At 46.3% G+C, this 12,504-nt stretch overlaps 1 protein-coding gene across 1 annotated transcript in view; it reads right to left on the reverse strand.

The window, feature by feature from the left end:
• Window positions 1-904: 904 nt before the first annotated feature.
• GAP43 (growth associated protein 43) overlaps window positions 905-12,504 on the reverse strand; it is a 56,785-nt gene continuing 45,185 nt past the window's right edge. Inside the window, exon 3 of the mRNA XM_026093990.2 lies at window positions 905-1,657. Within this exon, the coding sequence (XP_025949775.1) occupies window positions 1,569-1,657 (89 nt within the window). The 3' untranslated portion in view covers window positions 905-1,568. The remainder of the gene's footprint in view (window positions 1,658-12,504) is intronic.

Consider the following 12,504-nt stretch of genomic DNA (forward strand, 5'->3'; position numbering starts at 1 on the left):
AAACAGAACAGCAGATCCTGACAACCATTCTCCCTCAGGCCTGGGAGTCTGTCAGGTCTCATCCACTGAGAAAGGTGGATATTCAGTTGGCATGCACCAAGGAAAATCCTGCACCCCATGGAAAGTGGTAGTGGAGATTCATCAGGTGGTGCTTGGCCCATTGCACCAAGCCTAAGCTAAGTGTTTAGCTGGCTGCTGAGAAAGACTGTAAGTGCGAGATAAAACCTAGGCCCTAATTAGAACTGAGTGAGTAACCTGGGCTTCACCACATGCTTTCCAGGAAGCAGTAGTGAGATATTTCTCAAAAGTGCCATGAGCTGGCTCTTACATCACTGGACCTTGACCTGACCCCATGTCTTCGATTTACTTAATGCGTTGGGCCAATTTGCTTTGCCAAAAAGGACATTCTGGAGAGCTGCACCACGTTACTGAATGATTCTCGAACTCCAGCCTAGCGGGGCGAGTGGTGACCCCGCTGCTGGGGGGAGTGCAAGCCCCAGAGCCCCTGTCCCCACTCAGCCCTTGATGGCGATCAGAACCTCAGCTTAGACTGAAGTTGGTCCCTCTGCTGGGACCCACAGGGCACCCCGAGCTTATCCTTCCAAGGTAGCTACAGTTCTCTGAATCAGGGCCTACTGGAGAGCTGCTTATTTTGTTCTTTCCTAAAACTGATTTTGCTATTTTTGTTATGTTAGTCAGTGCTAATGCCTAACCCCAAATTCAAGCCTGCTTTCCTTAAAAAAAACCCTTAGCAGTGCCAGGGAGAGCAGTCAGTCACTGACCCATGGCAAAGCAGTGGCTGAGAAGCAAAGAGGGATCCACTCAACCAATGGCCCACCAAAGACTGGTCTGTGTACGCAGGCCAGTGGGATGTAAGGCAGCATAGAAATGCGACACGGTGGTATTAATGATCATTATTCTCATTTATTATAATTATTGTTCAGTTTGAAAAAGGAGCCTGGAGCCACGCATTATGCTAATTGGCACATTTTTTGTTTTAGCTCTGAAAACAAACTGGGGTTTAGTATTATTTTCTGTTCATTTGTTTGTTGGGTTTTTCTTTAGTTCATTCCATCACATTGAAAAAGGAAGAAAAGGATTTTTTTTTTCTGTTTTGTTTTTGTTTTAACTCACTCGATAAGTTTGGACTCCTCGGATGAACAGAACATTGCACACACACACACTTGGTAGAGAGAGGGGGGAGAGAGAGAGAGAGAGCGCGCTCGCGGTGGGCAGACAGACACACGCACGCGCCAGATCAAAGAACTCTGATACAGTGCAAGAATTTTCCCAAAATGATTGGATCATCATTACCAAAAAACTCGCCATAACAACACCAAGAAACAAAGAAATGTTTAAGCCACACTGTTTGACTGGGATTTTTCCTGCTTTTTTTTTTCTTTAAATGTTTGCCACACAGAGAGAAAAAGGGTTTAAGTGGGAATGGGAGAGGGATGGACAGGCTCACAGGTGTGAGCAGGAAAGGGGGAGATCAAGATTGGGGTGGGAAGGAAGGATAGAGGATAGGGGGAGGGAGGGAGGGGCAACGGGGAGTCATTTCTTAATGTTCAGGCATTTTCTTGGTCCGCCTTGCTCTCTTCTTCTTTCACCTCTTCCTGCTGGGCACTTTCAGTAGGTTTGGTTTCTTCTACAGCATCTAGTGGGGAAAGAGATGGTCCAGGGTTAGTCAGCCATGATCTAGAGCATCCTGCACGTGCACACAGTCATTGCATGATGGATTTCATGGCTTCCAGCTTCTCTCTTCCCAAAGCGACCCAGGTCTCAAAGAATTTGCTGGGTTTCAGTATAGCAGACAAGTGCCTAGCTCACACAAAACACTTTTAGCCCTGCCAGAAAGCACACACATCTTGAAGGAAGTGCCTAGGTTCCTGAGCCCAGCTCCCTGCTAACATGGCAGGCAGCCATCATTCATTTCATTAGGTGCACTGATTAGGCTCTTGGCTTGCAGGGCAGAACGAGCTAGATCAGACATGTACATTACTGTCTTACTGAGCCCACCAACCGTGCCAACCAGTGTTGAATTGTTCCCCCTTAATTACTGCTACTCCCAGCCTAGTCTTAAAGAGGTCGTAAAGAGAAAACTCTGTACTCACACTTGCAGCTTGCAAGATCCATAGGGAAAAGGCTTAGAACATGTAATTCAATTTTCTCCTATACTGAATAGAGTTCTAGAGAAATGTCTCTAAACCTTCAAGAACAAGATCCTTCAGCAGAGAGGTTGTCACTGTCTCTCCAGTTCTCTGGGATCTCCTTTCGAAGGCAGAGCTGTCTGGTGGGAAGCAATGAGTGTAACTTGAGGCTGAGTCTGTCTGTCAATCAGACATCTTGTACTGGCATACTACTCGCATGAAAAATCAAAACAAACACTAATAGCAATCCCATAACAATGAATTGAACAAGGTGTCAGACTTGAGGGGAAGAAAGAGGAACCAGGAGGGACAAGGTAAACCAGAGTGTCATTCAAGCTGGAACGATCTTGCTGCTGGCTTCGTCCAGTCTGAGATTCCCCCTGTTGCAGCAGGCCTGATTTAATTGTCTCCAAGTTAGTGCTGACCAACTTCTCCAAGGACATAAAGGTACACTAACATGTTCCTGAGCCTGTTTCAGAACAACCACTAAGGTGTGCGCCCATGTGGATGGCTATTTACTGGTGAAGGTGAGGGTTCATCCAGATCTGCAGGGCTGTAAGGTACAATAATGCACAAGGGTCTTAATGCACTGGACTGGTTGGTTTGATCCATCCCCATCTCCCCCTGACTTCCCACATACATGCAATGGAGAGGCCAAGCAAGCAGTATCATTTCAGATTTGGGTAAAGAACAGGGAAAAGAAGCAGGTGCACCAAAAGTCTGGGTAGTGCAGGATGGTGCACAAGATTGGTATGTCCATACCTCAGTGATGCTGGAACTCGAGATACCTCTGTGGCATCAGTGTATCTCCAGTGGTCATTCCACAGAGGACTGTAGGATCCCTTTGAACCAGACAGTTCTTGGATTTTCTGAAGGGCTATCAGATTATACCTATACTAGCAAATAAAATAGGCCAGGGACTGCTCTCTGGCCCTGAGACCAGCTGGCACCACACAGCTCATGTCCATACGGCTAACCTCTCTTACTCTGCAGAACAGGGTGGCTGTCTTGGACAGAGCATCAGAACTAGATTTTGCCTGGGGCAAAGCTAGTTCGCATGTTCAAAAACCATGCCATGCTCCATGCTGTGAGCTCAACACCATGGATGTTCACATGCCAATGCTAAGTTTGTGAGGATTACCATCCTCACGCTTATGTTCAACTTTAGTGAGAATGCTAATTGGGATGTGAACCTCTGCTTACTGAGACTATTTATGCTTTTTGGCCTGGTCCCTTCAATGCCATCAGATGGCAGACTTGTGTTTGCTTCCAATACTGGCAATAGGTGCATTCTTACTTCCCTCTCCCCCTCAGCTTTTTAGCCTCTCTTTTAAATACCTCCCTACGCACCGCTTCCATATGGATCACTTGTAAGATGCTGTTTTTTCCAAAAAGAAAATGTCTATGGCAATATGGCCCAGTACTGTGGCTTCAGCCCCTGCAGCTGCAAACTTCTTGCCAGCAAAAGTATCTGTGAACTCACTTTACCTTGACACTGTGCAACAAAACTGAGTGCTACTTAAGGACTCCTTCTATATAGAGCACTGATACAACCATGAGCTAAAGGCAAAATAGGCTATTGATAAAAATTGGATTCAAAGGCAAACTACGCTATTGATTAAAATAGGATTCAGGTATGATTGGAAGGCAAAGCAGGTCAAGTTGCCCCAAGTTTTATCAATTTTTCTGAATGACTTGATCACACACTACTGGGGAGGGAGGGCAGTGCTTTCAGTCCTGCTCTTCTCCAATGCATTTATAACAGGAGACACACTGAATTACAGAGCTGACAGTAGAATCCCAGTGCATGACCATCTAAGCCAAAGTCTGAGCCTGAAGACTATTGTCAGCCAGCAGCAAAGCAAACTCTGTAAGGCTCTGACAGACCCTTGTGAGGCAAAGTTTCTCTTTTCTCACAGGTCAATGCAAGATTTATGAAAGGGCATACATCCATACAACAAAGGATAGACAATGAAGCTTAAGGAACACAATCACCACCCACTAGTGTTTCATTATGTTTAAAAATTTTTGTGGCTTCTCACTGAAAATGTGCGCAGATCCCCACAGTCTCTTCAAGATAGCACAACAGAAGGACACATAACATTGCAAGTACAGGAGCAGACACTGAGAGGTCCTGAATACCTGCTCTGATATTGAGTGCCCTGGCCAATTCACACAAACTGTTAAGTAACACTGATTCTCCCATTACACCAGCAGTTGAAACTGTGTTCCTGCTCCTACAATAGTAGGATCTTCACAATTGTCCTAGCAACACAGGCAGGAAAACCGGTTGTATTTGAAGTGGGGCAGATGGCAATCTCAGAGTCACACAGGGTAGCTCACAATGTTTCTTATGCTGTTCTTACTCTTAGGATAAACAGACAGGTTAAAACACAATTTTCTACCATGTTATATTCCCTGTTACAGCACTACAGAGGCAAATCTAATTTCCAGGGAGTGCTGGTGGCATCCGGAGATCCTTGGGTGGCAGAGAACTTGTGTAGAGGTCCTTGCTACCCCCGTTGCTTCTCTCTGGGGAGCAGTTAGTGCACAGATGCCTCTCTGTTGAAGCAGCCCAGGGATTGCTTGGTTTTCCACCATGGCTGAAACCACCTAGACTGATTTTGAGGTCAAGGAGTAGCAGAAAGGATTTAAAGTCACTTCACCACATACTCAAGTCTTGTGCAGAACAGAGATGAATGAGAGAAAGAAAACATTGGACACACGGCAAACAAGCAAATTTCCACTAGTGTGGATGGCTTAAATATAAAGAAGAGATCTTCCTTCCCAATGAGAACCGTCAAGAACTCAGCTACCCACTTTCCCCCCTCTTTCTTGTATTCCTCTAGAGCAATGAGGTGAAATACCCTATGTACCGTTGCATCCTGTTGCCACTAAGCTGTGTCTTATTTCTCACCAGCTTTAGCATTGTTTCATTGATCTTTAGGACAAGAAGAAACCTGGTGTCATTCAGTAATGAACTTCAGCAAGAAGTGATATCATAAGGAATATACAAATCAGGATGAAAAATAAAGTTCAAGCTGTGGCATTGCTAAATCATTGTGGTGAAAAGGAGAGAATTCTCTCTGTGGAATGGGAGCAACGCAGTATAATCCTGCTGACATCAGGGCCAGTTAATAGCACTTTCTGATTCATGAGGAGAGGTCAGATGATTTATCTGACTCACCCTTCACCAGTTTGTTTGATGTAGGCTATTTCTGCAGTATGTTCTCTGGGGTTTTCTCCAATCTAGTTTTCAGTGTCCTAGCAGAGGACTGCTAGGTGCTGCTCTCTCCTCTCCCTGGGGAGATTACTAGATTCACAGATCATAGTAGATTCACAGATCAGAGGGAATATCTGTTATGTTGCTTTTTACCCAGTACTAGTTTTGATTTTCCACTTCCTTGAACTGTCATATGTGTTAGTTTGTAGTGGACAGATACAGTTATACATCCACAACTGTCCAGTGTTGGCATTGTATATGCACTTTGCACTTTGTTGGAATAGGCATAAAATGTGGAAAAATGCAGGAGAGACTTCAGGCCACTTAGGCAAAATGTTCCATCTCCTGCTTTAGGAACAAAAACATGTCATTCTGAGTGACTGTATTTCCACCCACTTAAAGCTTCCTCCCCTTCTGAACATACCAGCACTGTGAGATCTCCTCACACAAGATGAATCTTCTATGTCCACTTGCAAGGCAGAGAACAAGCAGGAGGCATTGAATTATTTTGTTAGATGGACCCTCACTGCCCTCACTGGGGCAGCACAGATGTATCTGGAGAGATCATGAGTGGGAAACTTAAAGTGGGAGATGGTGGACATCTCAACTAATTTTAGATGTCTACACACAGACATCTCCAGCTGATCTTCTCATCCTATGCTCTGTTTCAAGTTACTGGAAGTAAACCCAGTATTTCTAGGATTCTGTTAACCTGACCTATTTAGACGTCTACTTTAGGACAAGAGGAATTGCAGCCTGGGAGCACCTACATCTTTCCCTAGCAAGCTAGGATGACCAGCATGGATGGAGACATCCACATTTGTTCTAGTGCACTCCAGGCACAGAGACAAAGCAAAAGAAGGCCCCAAACTCACAAAAGGAGAACACAAGCTGTGCATGTGTCAAAGAGACAGAACAGAAGGGGTGAGGAGGCTGAGATGTACTATGAAGCAGAAGAAGCTTGGGGAAAAGAAAATCTGTCCTGAAGGATAAAGCAGGAATGGCTAGGTCAAAAAGCTTTAAAAAAAAAGAAGAAAAAAAGTGCTAGTCTGTGCTTGCGATCATCACCCTCACAGTTCTTTTAATGCACTTCAGTCATCACTTACACTGTTCCTGGTTATTCCAGCCTTGGGGCCCCCAGACACTGCTTTGAGATTTTAGTTTGTTTTGCAGCTTTGCACTCTATTTTGGTCTTTCTAAATCTAATGTGATTTCCTCTGTCCAAATCATTCTATCATGTGGGATAATTTTCCAGTGGAGACAAGCATCTATGAGCTGAGCTGCCACCAATCTCACTTTAATCTAGGACTCTGGAGGGGGCAGCCTAGTTGAGAAACCTTTTGGGCAGCCTCAGAGCCCTCACACAAACCTTAAGCTGTGATTGCACAATCGCTCAAGTGACAAAGCTGTTTGGTGCGAGAGGCTGAAGTGTGTTTGCTTCCCAGTTTAAGGGCCAGGGACTGAGAGGTGCTCCATACCTACAGCTCCTGTAGGCATCTGCCAGGGAATTGTAAGTGCCTTGTTCAGAGAAGAGAAATGATATGGAAATGAACTGCAGATCCTTGCTGAAATCAGGTCTTAGAGAGCTCCTGCCCCTCAGCACTCCATTTGTTTCCTGGAATGGGTGAGAATCACGTCTGTGAGCCCTGCTGGTGAGCAAACACCTCAAACATATGCAGGTCTGGTTGCTGTAAAGCTGAAGCAGGCAGGCAAGCAGCAGTTTTCCTGGATGGTGGCACTTCCAGCTGCCTTTGCCTATGCTGTGCTTTAATGGCTGAGCATGCAGGCTCTACTCCAAGTCTCTCTACTGCCCTATATTAGTGAAATTAGGTTGAGTGGATTTCCGGGTAAAACACTGTCTCTTGGGACCTACCCAGCTCCTGTCTGACTTGCCAAGATTAATTAAATCAGAGCAGACATCACCTTATGACCATAGTAGCAGTAACCTCTCTGCTGATCATTTCTTTTGTGGCTGGTGGCTTGGGTTTTTTCTCCTTTTCCTCTCTGTTCCATTGCAGATCTTTAAATTACCATGGCTGATGCCAAGAGAAAAGAAATTGTGCAAACACTCTGGGATTCTACAACAGATGTAGGGATTTTGCTTTTGCTGCTTTCCCACTGTTTTCATAATTATTGCTAATATTGATCACGCAGATAGAATGCTCCCATGCCTTTGTGTTAAAGTATTGCCCATTCTCCTCAACCTCTGCACTTTCTCTAGCATTGGGCATGATATGGATCCAAAGCCACCGCTTGCCATGCTCACTCCTTTCCCCCTCTGTCCTCTGCCAGCTACAGCTTGGCCAGAGAAGGGACTGGAAAACCTGTGCCTTGTTAAGTTTCCTCCTTGCTCTCAAATATTAATCCAGGTTTTACTACCCTGTTATAAGCAGTGTCCTCCCTGGGTCTGCCCCAGAGATGGCTCTGCTTAGAGACATTTTTTGGAGGGTAAGTGGTGCTGGATTACAGAAAGCCCCATTTAAAATCCCTGACCTGAGCCACTCCTAGTTTTAATGATGTGTGGCTCCAGATTTGAATCCAGGTTTCACAGCTTGATTCATCTGTCCTGATCCATCTGTCTTTCTAGCCAGCCAGAAGCCAGTTCCAGGCAGACTATGGTAGGTCTGAGACTGCTGAAATGAGATGCAGTTCAGGTTCAGGGCTGTTGCTTATACTGTTCTCTTCCTGATCCAAGTTAGCCCGTTGCAGTCAGCCCTATTATGCATCATCCACAGTGCTAAAATCCTACACCCTCCCTACTCACTGCTTCTGAAAACTGACAGATATACACTGGCCCAGCAAAACACAGAGGTGGAGAACTAGGGATTTCAGACGAACGGCTCTCCCTCATCCAGGGGACTGTGTTGCAGGGTTGCTCCCAAGCCCCCACTGAATCCCTCCCTTGCTACAGACAGGCCCAAGGTAGCTCCAGGTTCCTGTGACCTCTGGGGGTCCTGATGGGCATGGAGTGCCTGGGAGGTCTGCATCCCCTTGGCAAACCTGACAAGAAGGTGGTGGGGAGGGATGGCCCCACAGCAAGTAGCAGGCAGGAGGGCTAGAGAGGTTGCCCAGTAATTACTGGAAAGAAGCAGCCTCAGAAGTAGGAAATTAGAGTAGCATGTGCTGCTCTCATAGATTTTGCAGGTAAAGTGTGCCCATGGCATATTGGAAGAGAGGGGGTTAAAGCAGGGCCTGTTAAGGTTAAAATGAAAAGGTGAAGATGTCCACAATATGGGGCATTTTGGACCTCTCATTCCTGCACTGCCTCAGCTCTGTTTCAGACCCATGCATGCCAACCTCAGTTGCTTTATCAGGGAGAAGAAAAACAATGTCTGCCAGTCCCATGGTTGATGATTTTGGTCCAAGCTTGGATGGCTGTCTCTTTTTCTGATCCTGCTAAATCCTCTGAGGAGAGTCAGCCCCAGTTCTGTCACCCCAGCTGCCTTTGCGCTTTGTCAGGCTGATGCGACAGTGGCTTAGGGATTTCCCCTCCCGCCCCGTGCCTGTCTTCCCCCAGCACCATGGAAATCCCATCCTGCGTCGGCATTCATGTGTGCAGCAAATGGAACTGGGGAGAGCAGTGGGGAGGGGAGGTCGGGGAGGGGGACATGGAGAGGAGCTGGGCTTGCAGCTCAATTGCAAAGCATCTTTCACAGTGTCTAGACACCAGCTGCCTGGTTGCCATGGAAACTCCAACTCTGGCTGAAGGGCGGGAGCAGTAAGGTCTCCAGAGAAATGGGAGTGGTGGAGGAGGGAGAGGGTGGAGAGAAAAGGAAGGATGCTCCTTGTGAATGTGAGGTGTTAACCCTGTTACAGCTACGGTTGCAAATGTTTTTGCTTCCTGGAGAATGGGAAAGAAGTGCCTCTCTTTCTTTCTTCCACTGCCATTGCCTTCCCACACACATGGCCAGAGCCAAGCCTGAAGGCTGAGGCAAATGATACACCTCCTGCTGTTTGGCGCTTTATTCCTGCCTGCTACCAGCAGAAAGACCCCCCTCAACTGAGCTTCCAAGCTACCAGCACTTCTGGTTTGCCTACAGCAAACCAAAACTTTGTGTACAGTACCTATAACTAGGCCATTGCAGTCCAGTTAGGACTGCCGGGATCCTATCAGAGTGGTCAGGTTTTTCAGACAGTGAGATCTCCCTTGCGGACAGTGCCTTGCTCTCAGTCACCATCACCACTGCAAGCAAGTGCAGCTCCGGGGAAGACAGGTGCTCCAACCTGGTAGCAGTGTGATCTGTCACAGTGCTTATTTTGAGGTGCTCTGTTGCACTGGAAAGTGGTCAGCAAGTTGTAGCCTACGCAGCACAGTGGCTGAAAGGGTGGTGAAGAAGTCTTTTTAGTATAAAGGTGCCCTGGAGGCAGATGTGCATTGATATCAAGTGGTCTCCCCTCAAATAGCCACAAACTGCTGTCTTTGGCAGACTCCTAGCAAGGCTCCACAGTCTTTACAGCCTGGGAGCCTGAAATGCAGAAGGCAGAAAGGGAGGTGACTTCCTTGGGGTCTTCCAAGCTGTCAGTGGCAGAGCTGGGATTAGAGCTGATCTGATCCCCAATCAGTAGCTCAGTAACCTGGTTTTCAGAGCACCCTGCTGGAGCAGAAAGACTCCCCTCAACTGAGCTTCCAAGCTAGCAGACTCTACATCCACCCCCAAAAAGAACATGTGCCAGAGTCAAAGGTGCCTCTTTGGAGATGCTTAGAGCATAGTTCTTCATTTTCCACTGCTTGACTTTCCAGTGAGGTAATGTACTGGTCTTTTTAGATATAATATCCAGATCATAGAGACACTTTATCTATGATGAACCCAGACCTTTGTGCAGGTCAGGACCTGCCACCATTGTGACCTTCCCAAATTGCTCAAGGCAACCAACAACATAAGTATTTATCTGGTCATCATCACTATAACAATGTCCCAGGTCACGGCCATGGAAGTATTTTATCCTTGTGGTGTCCCACTGAGGAAAGCAAATGCTTTTATCTGCACTTTAAAGTAAGTAAGGTGTGAAGAACAGGGCTGCAGTCAAACAAGAGCCTGTGCTGTACCCAGGAAGATGAGTCACCTCTGTTCTTCCTTCCAGGCTCTGCATCAACCACTATGGATGCCATGGCACTTTCACAGGTGTAGTGCATTGGTCTTGGTGCTCAGCAAAAAGGCCTGCAATTTCTGAAGGAGCCAACAGCCTCAGAAATTCCATAAAGTCCAGTCTCAGGCCAAAACTGGAGGTACAGCAAGCCTGATAATATCTTCCCTCACCCCCAACCATCACAAGAAGACAGGTAGAAGAAAGGCATTTGTGACTTCAGCTTCCCTGAAATGGGAGAACCTGAGAAGAAATAACCCAGGACTTATCCTTTACTCCTCCCTGCAGATTTTACATAGATCCTACAGACCAGAAAGCCTACTCTTTTGAATTCCTTAAATACCTTGTGATTTGAACAGCTTGAACGAACAGGTTTTTATTTGCTTCCAGCTATGGAATATAACATTTGACAGCTGCTGTTGGCATATGTATTTGGAAAAAAAGATGTTCCATCTCATATAATAGTCCTCTTCTGTGTCACCTCTTTTCCTCTTTTCAGGGTTAAGTTCTGGAGGATGGTTTGGAAATACAAGGGGTAAAAGAAGAGTACTGGGGTCTTGACAAGATGTATCCATTTATTCTTTAGCCTCTCTATTGTGGCTGCCTTATGTGAACATAGGGGAGAAAGCAGAGGAAGGAGGATACAAAAGGGAATGCAAATGCCCAGAGCAGATCATGGCTAAGTGAGCAAAAGAAGCACTTAAATTAAGTGACTGATAGCAATTCCTATACAACCAGAACATTCCTAAGAAGGTAATTAATTCAGGGAGTGAAGGTTACAACAATCTCAGGATGGAGATTTGGGGTTGGAGTAGGAGATGCTACAGTAGCATATTGAGTGGCGGAACTTTGGTAGCCAGATCAGTCCCTCAGAGGTCTGCCCATCTATGGCTCTGCTGATCAGACTGGCAACTGTGGTCAGATGGGTAGGGAGAGAAAAGTAAACTAAAAACGATGGCAGAATGCTGGTATTCACACACTGCTGGTCCTGAAGCAAAGAAGGTTAAGAAGAAGCAGAACCACACAGAGTGTCAGGGCCTTTGGAGTCTCACAGCTCCCACTTGGTCATACCGGATAGGCTGTGAAGTTGCTCTTTGTCCCTGCCCCAGCAAAGCTGGCCAGGAAAAAGAGGCCAGAGGAAGTCTTCCATATTTGCTGCAAAAGGGTCTAGAAATTCCTTCAGTGCTTCCAGAATTAATGCACTGCTCCTCCTCCCGTACTCCTCCCCTTTCAGCTGTCAGTGACAGGAAAACAAATTGCTCCAACCCTTACTACAAACTGCACTCCTGCCTTCCTCCCCCCAGTCCAAAAGACATGTGCCATTCATAAGCTGCCTGAATGCTGGTCTCCATTATTAAACCTTAGAAGGCTAAGGCTAAGGCTAAATCGGGGATTCATGGAGCCTGCAAGCCTCCAACAACCCAGATTGCCATGGAAACCAGAGGCGGCCTCCATCTCCAGCATGAAATGATATTGATCTAGCTGAAGGCAGGGAATTACAAGCAAGGAGAGGAGATAAAATGTCTGTTTTTCTTCCCTTTGCCATCTTCCCGCTTTGTGTTTAAATTAAAGAGAAATTTCATTTAGAGATCATTAGTTTGTTTTAGTCCACCTTCATACACCAAGGCTCTGCAAATTTGATGCTAAAATGAATTAAACAGCTGTTATCAGGCCTTCCACAGCCATCTTGTTGATAAATGTCCCCAGCAGTTGCAAGATCAACAACATCGGCTCTTTGCATCAGATATTAATATTTCCAATATACACAACTGGTGAGCCTTTGCTGTTCATTTCAACAGGAACAGGTTGTCAGCTAGGAGTGCCTGACGGCAAATCTCCACTTGGAAACAACGTGGCATGGCATTGCTGATGCAGAACAGCCTCCTCTTCACCTGGAAGCCCCTGTCTGGGATGGCTAAATCACAGCCCTCCAGGGGTGAAAAGACCAGGAGTCGCAGCCCACCCTGGAAAACCAGGTGGGAAACTGGACCCCTTCCCCAGCTTACATTGCCAAGGCCTAATCCTCCCTTGTCTATCACCTCATCC

This window comes from Dromaius novaehollandiae, chromosome 1 (assembly GCF_036370855.1).
Source record: "Dromaius novaehollandiae isolate bDroNov1 chromosome 1, bDroNov1.hap1, whole genome shotgun sequence".
In the NCBI taxonomy this organism is placed as follows: domain Eukaryota; kingdom Metazoa; phylum Chordata; class Aves; order Casuariiformes; family Dromaiidae; genus Dromaius; species Dromaius novaehollandiae.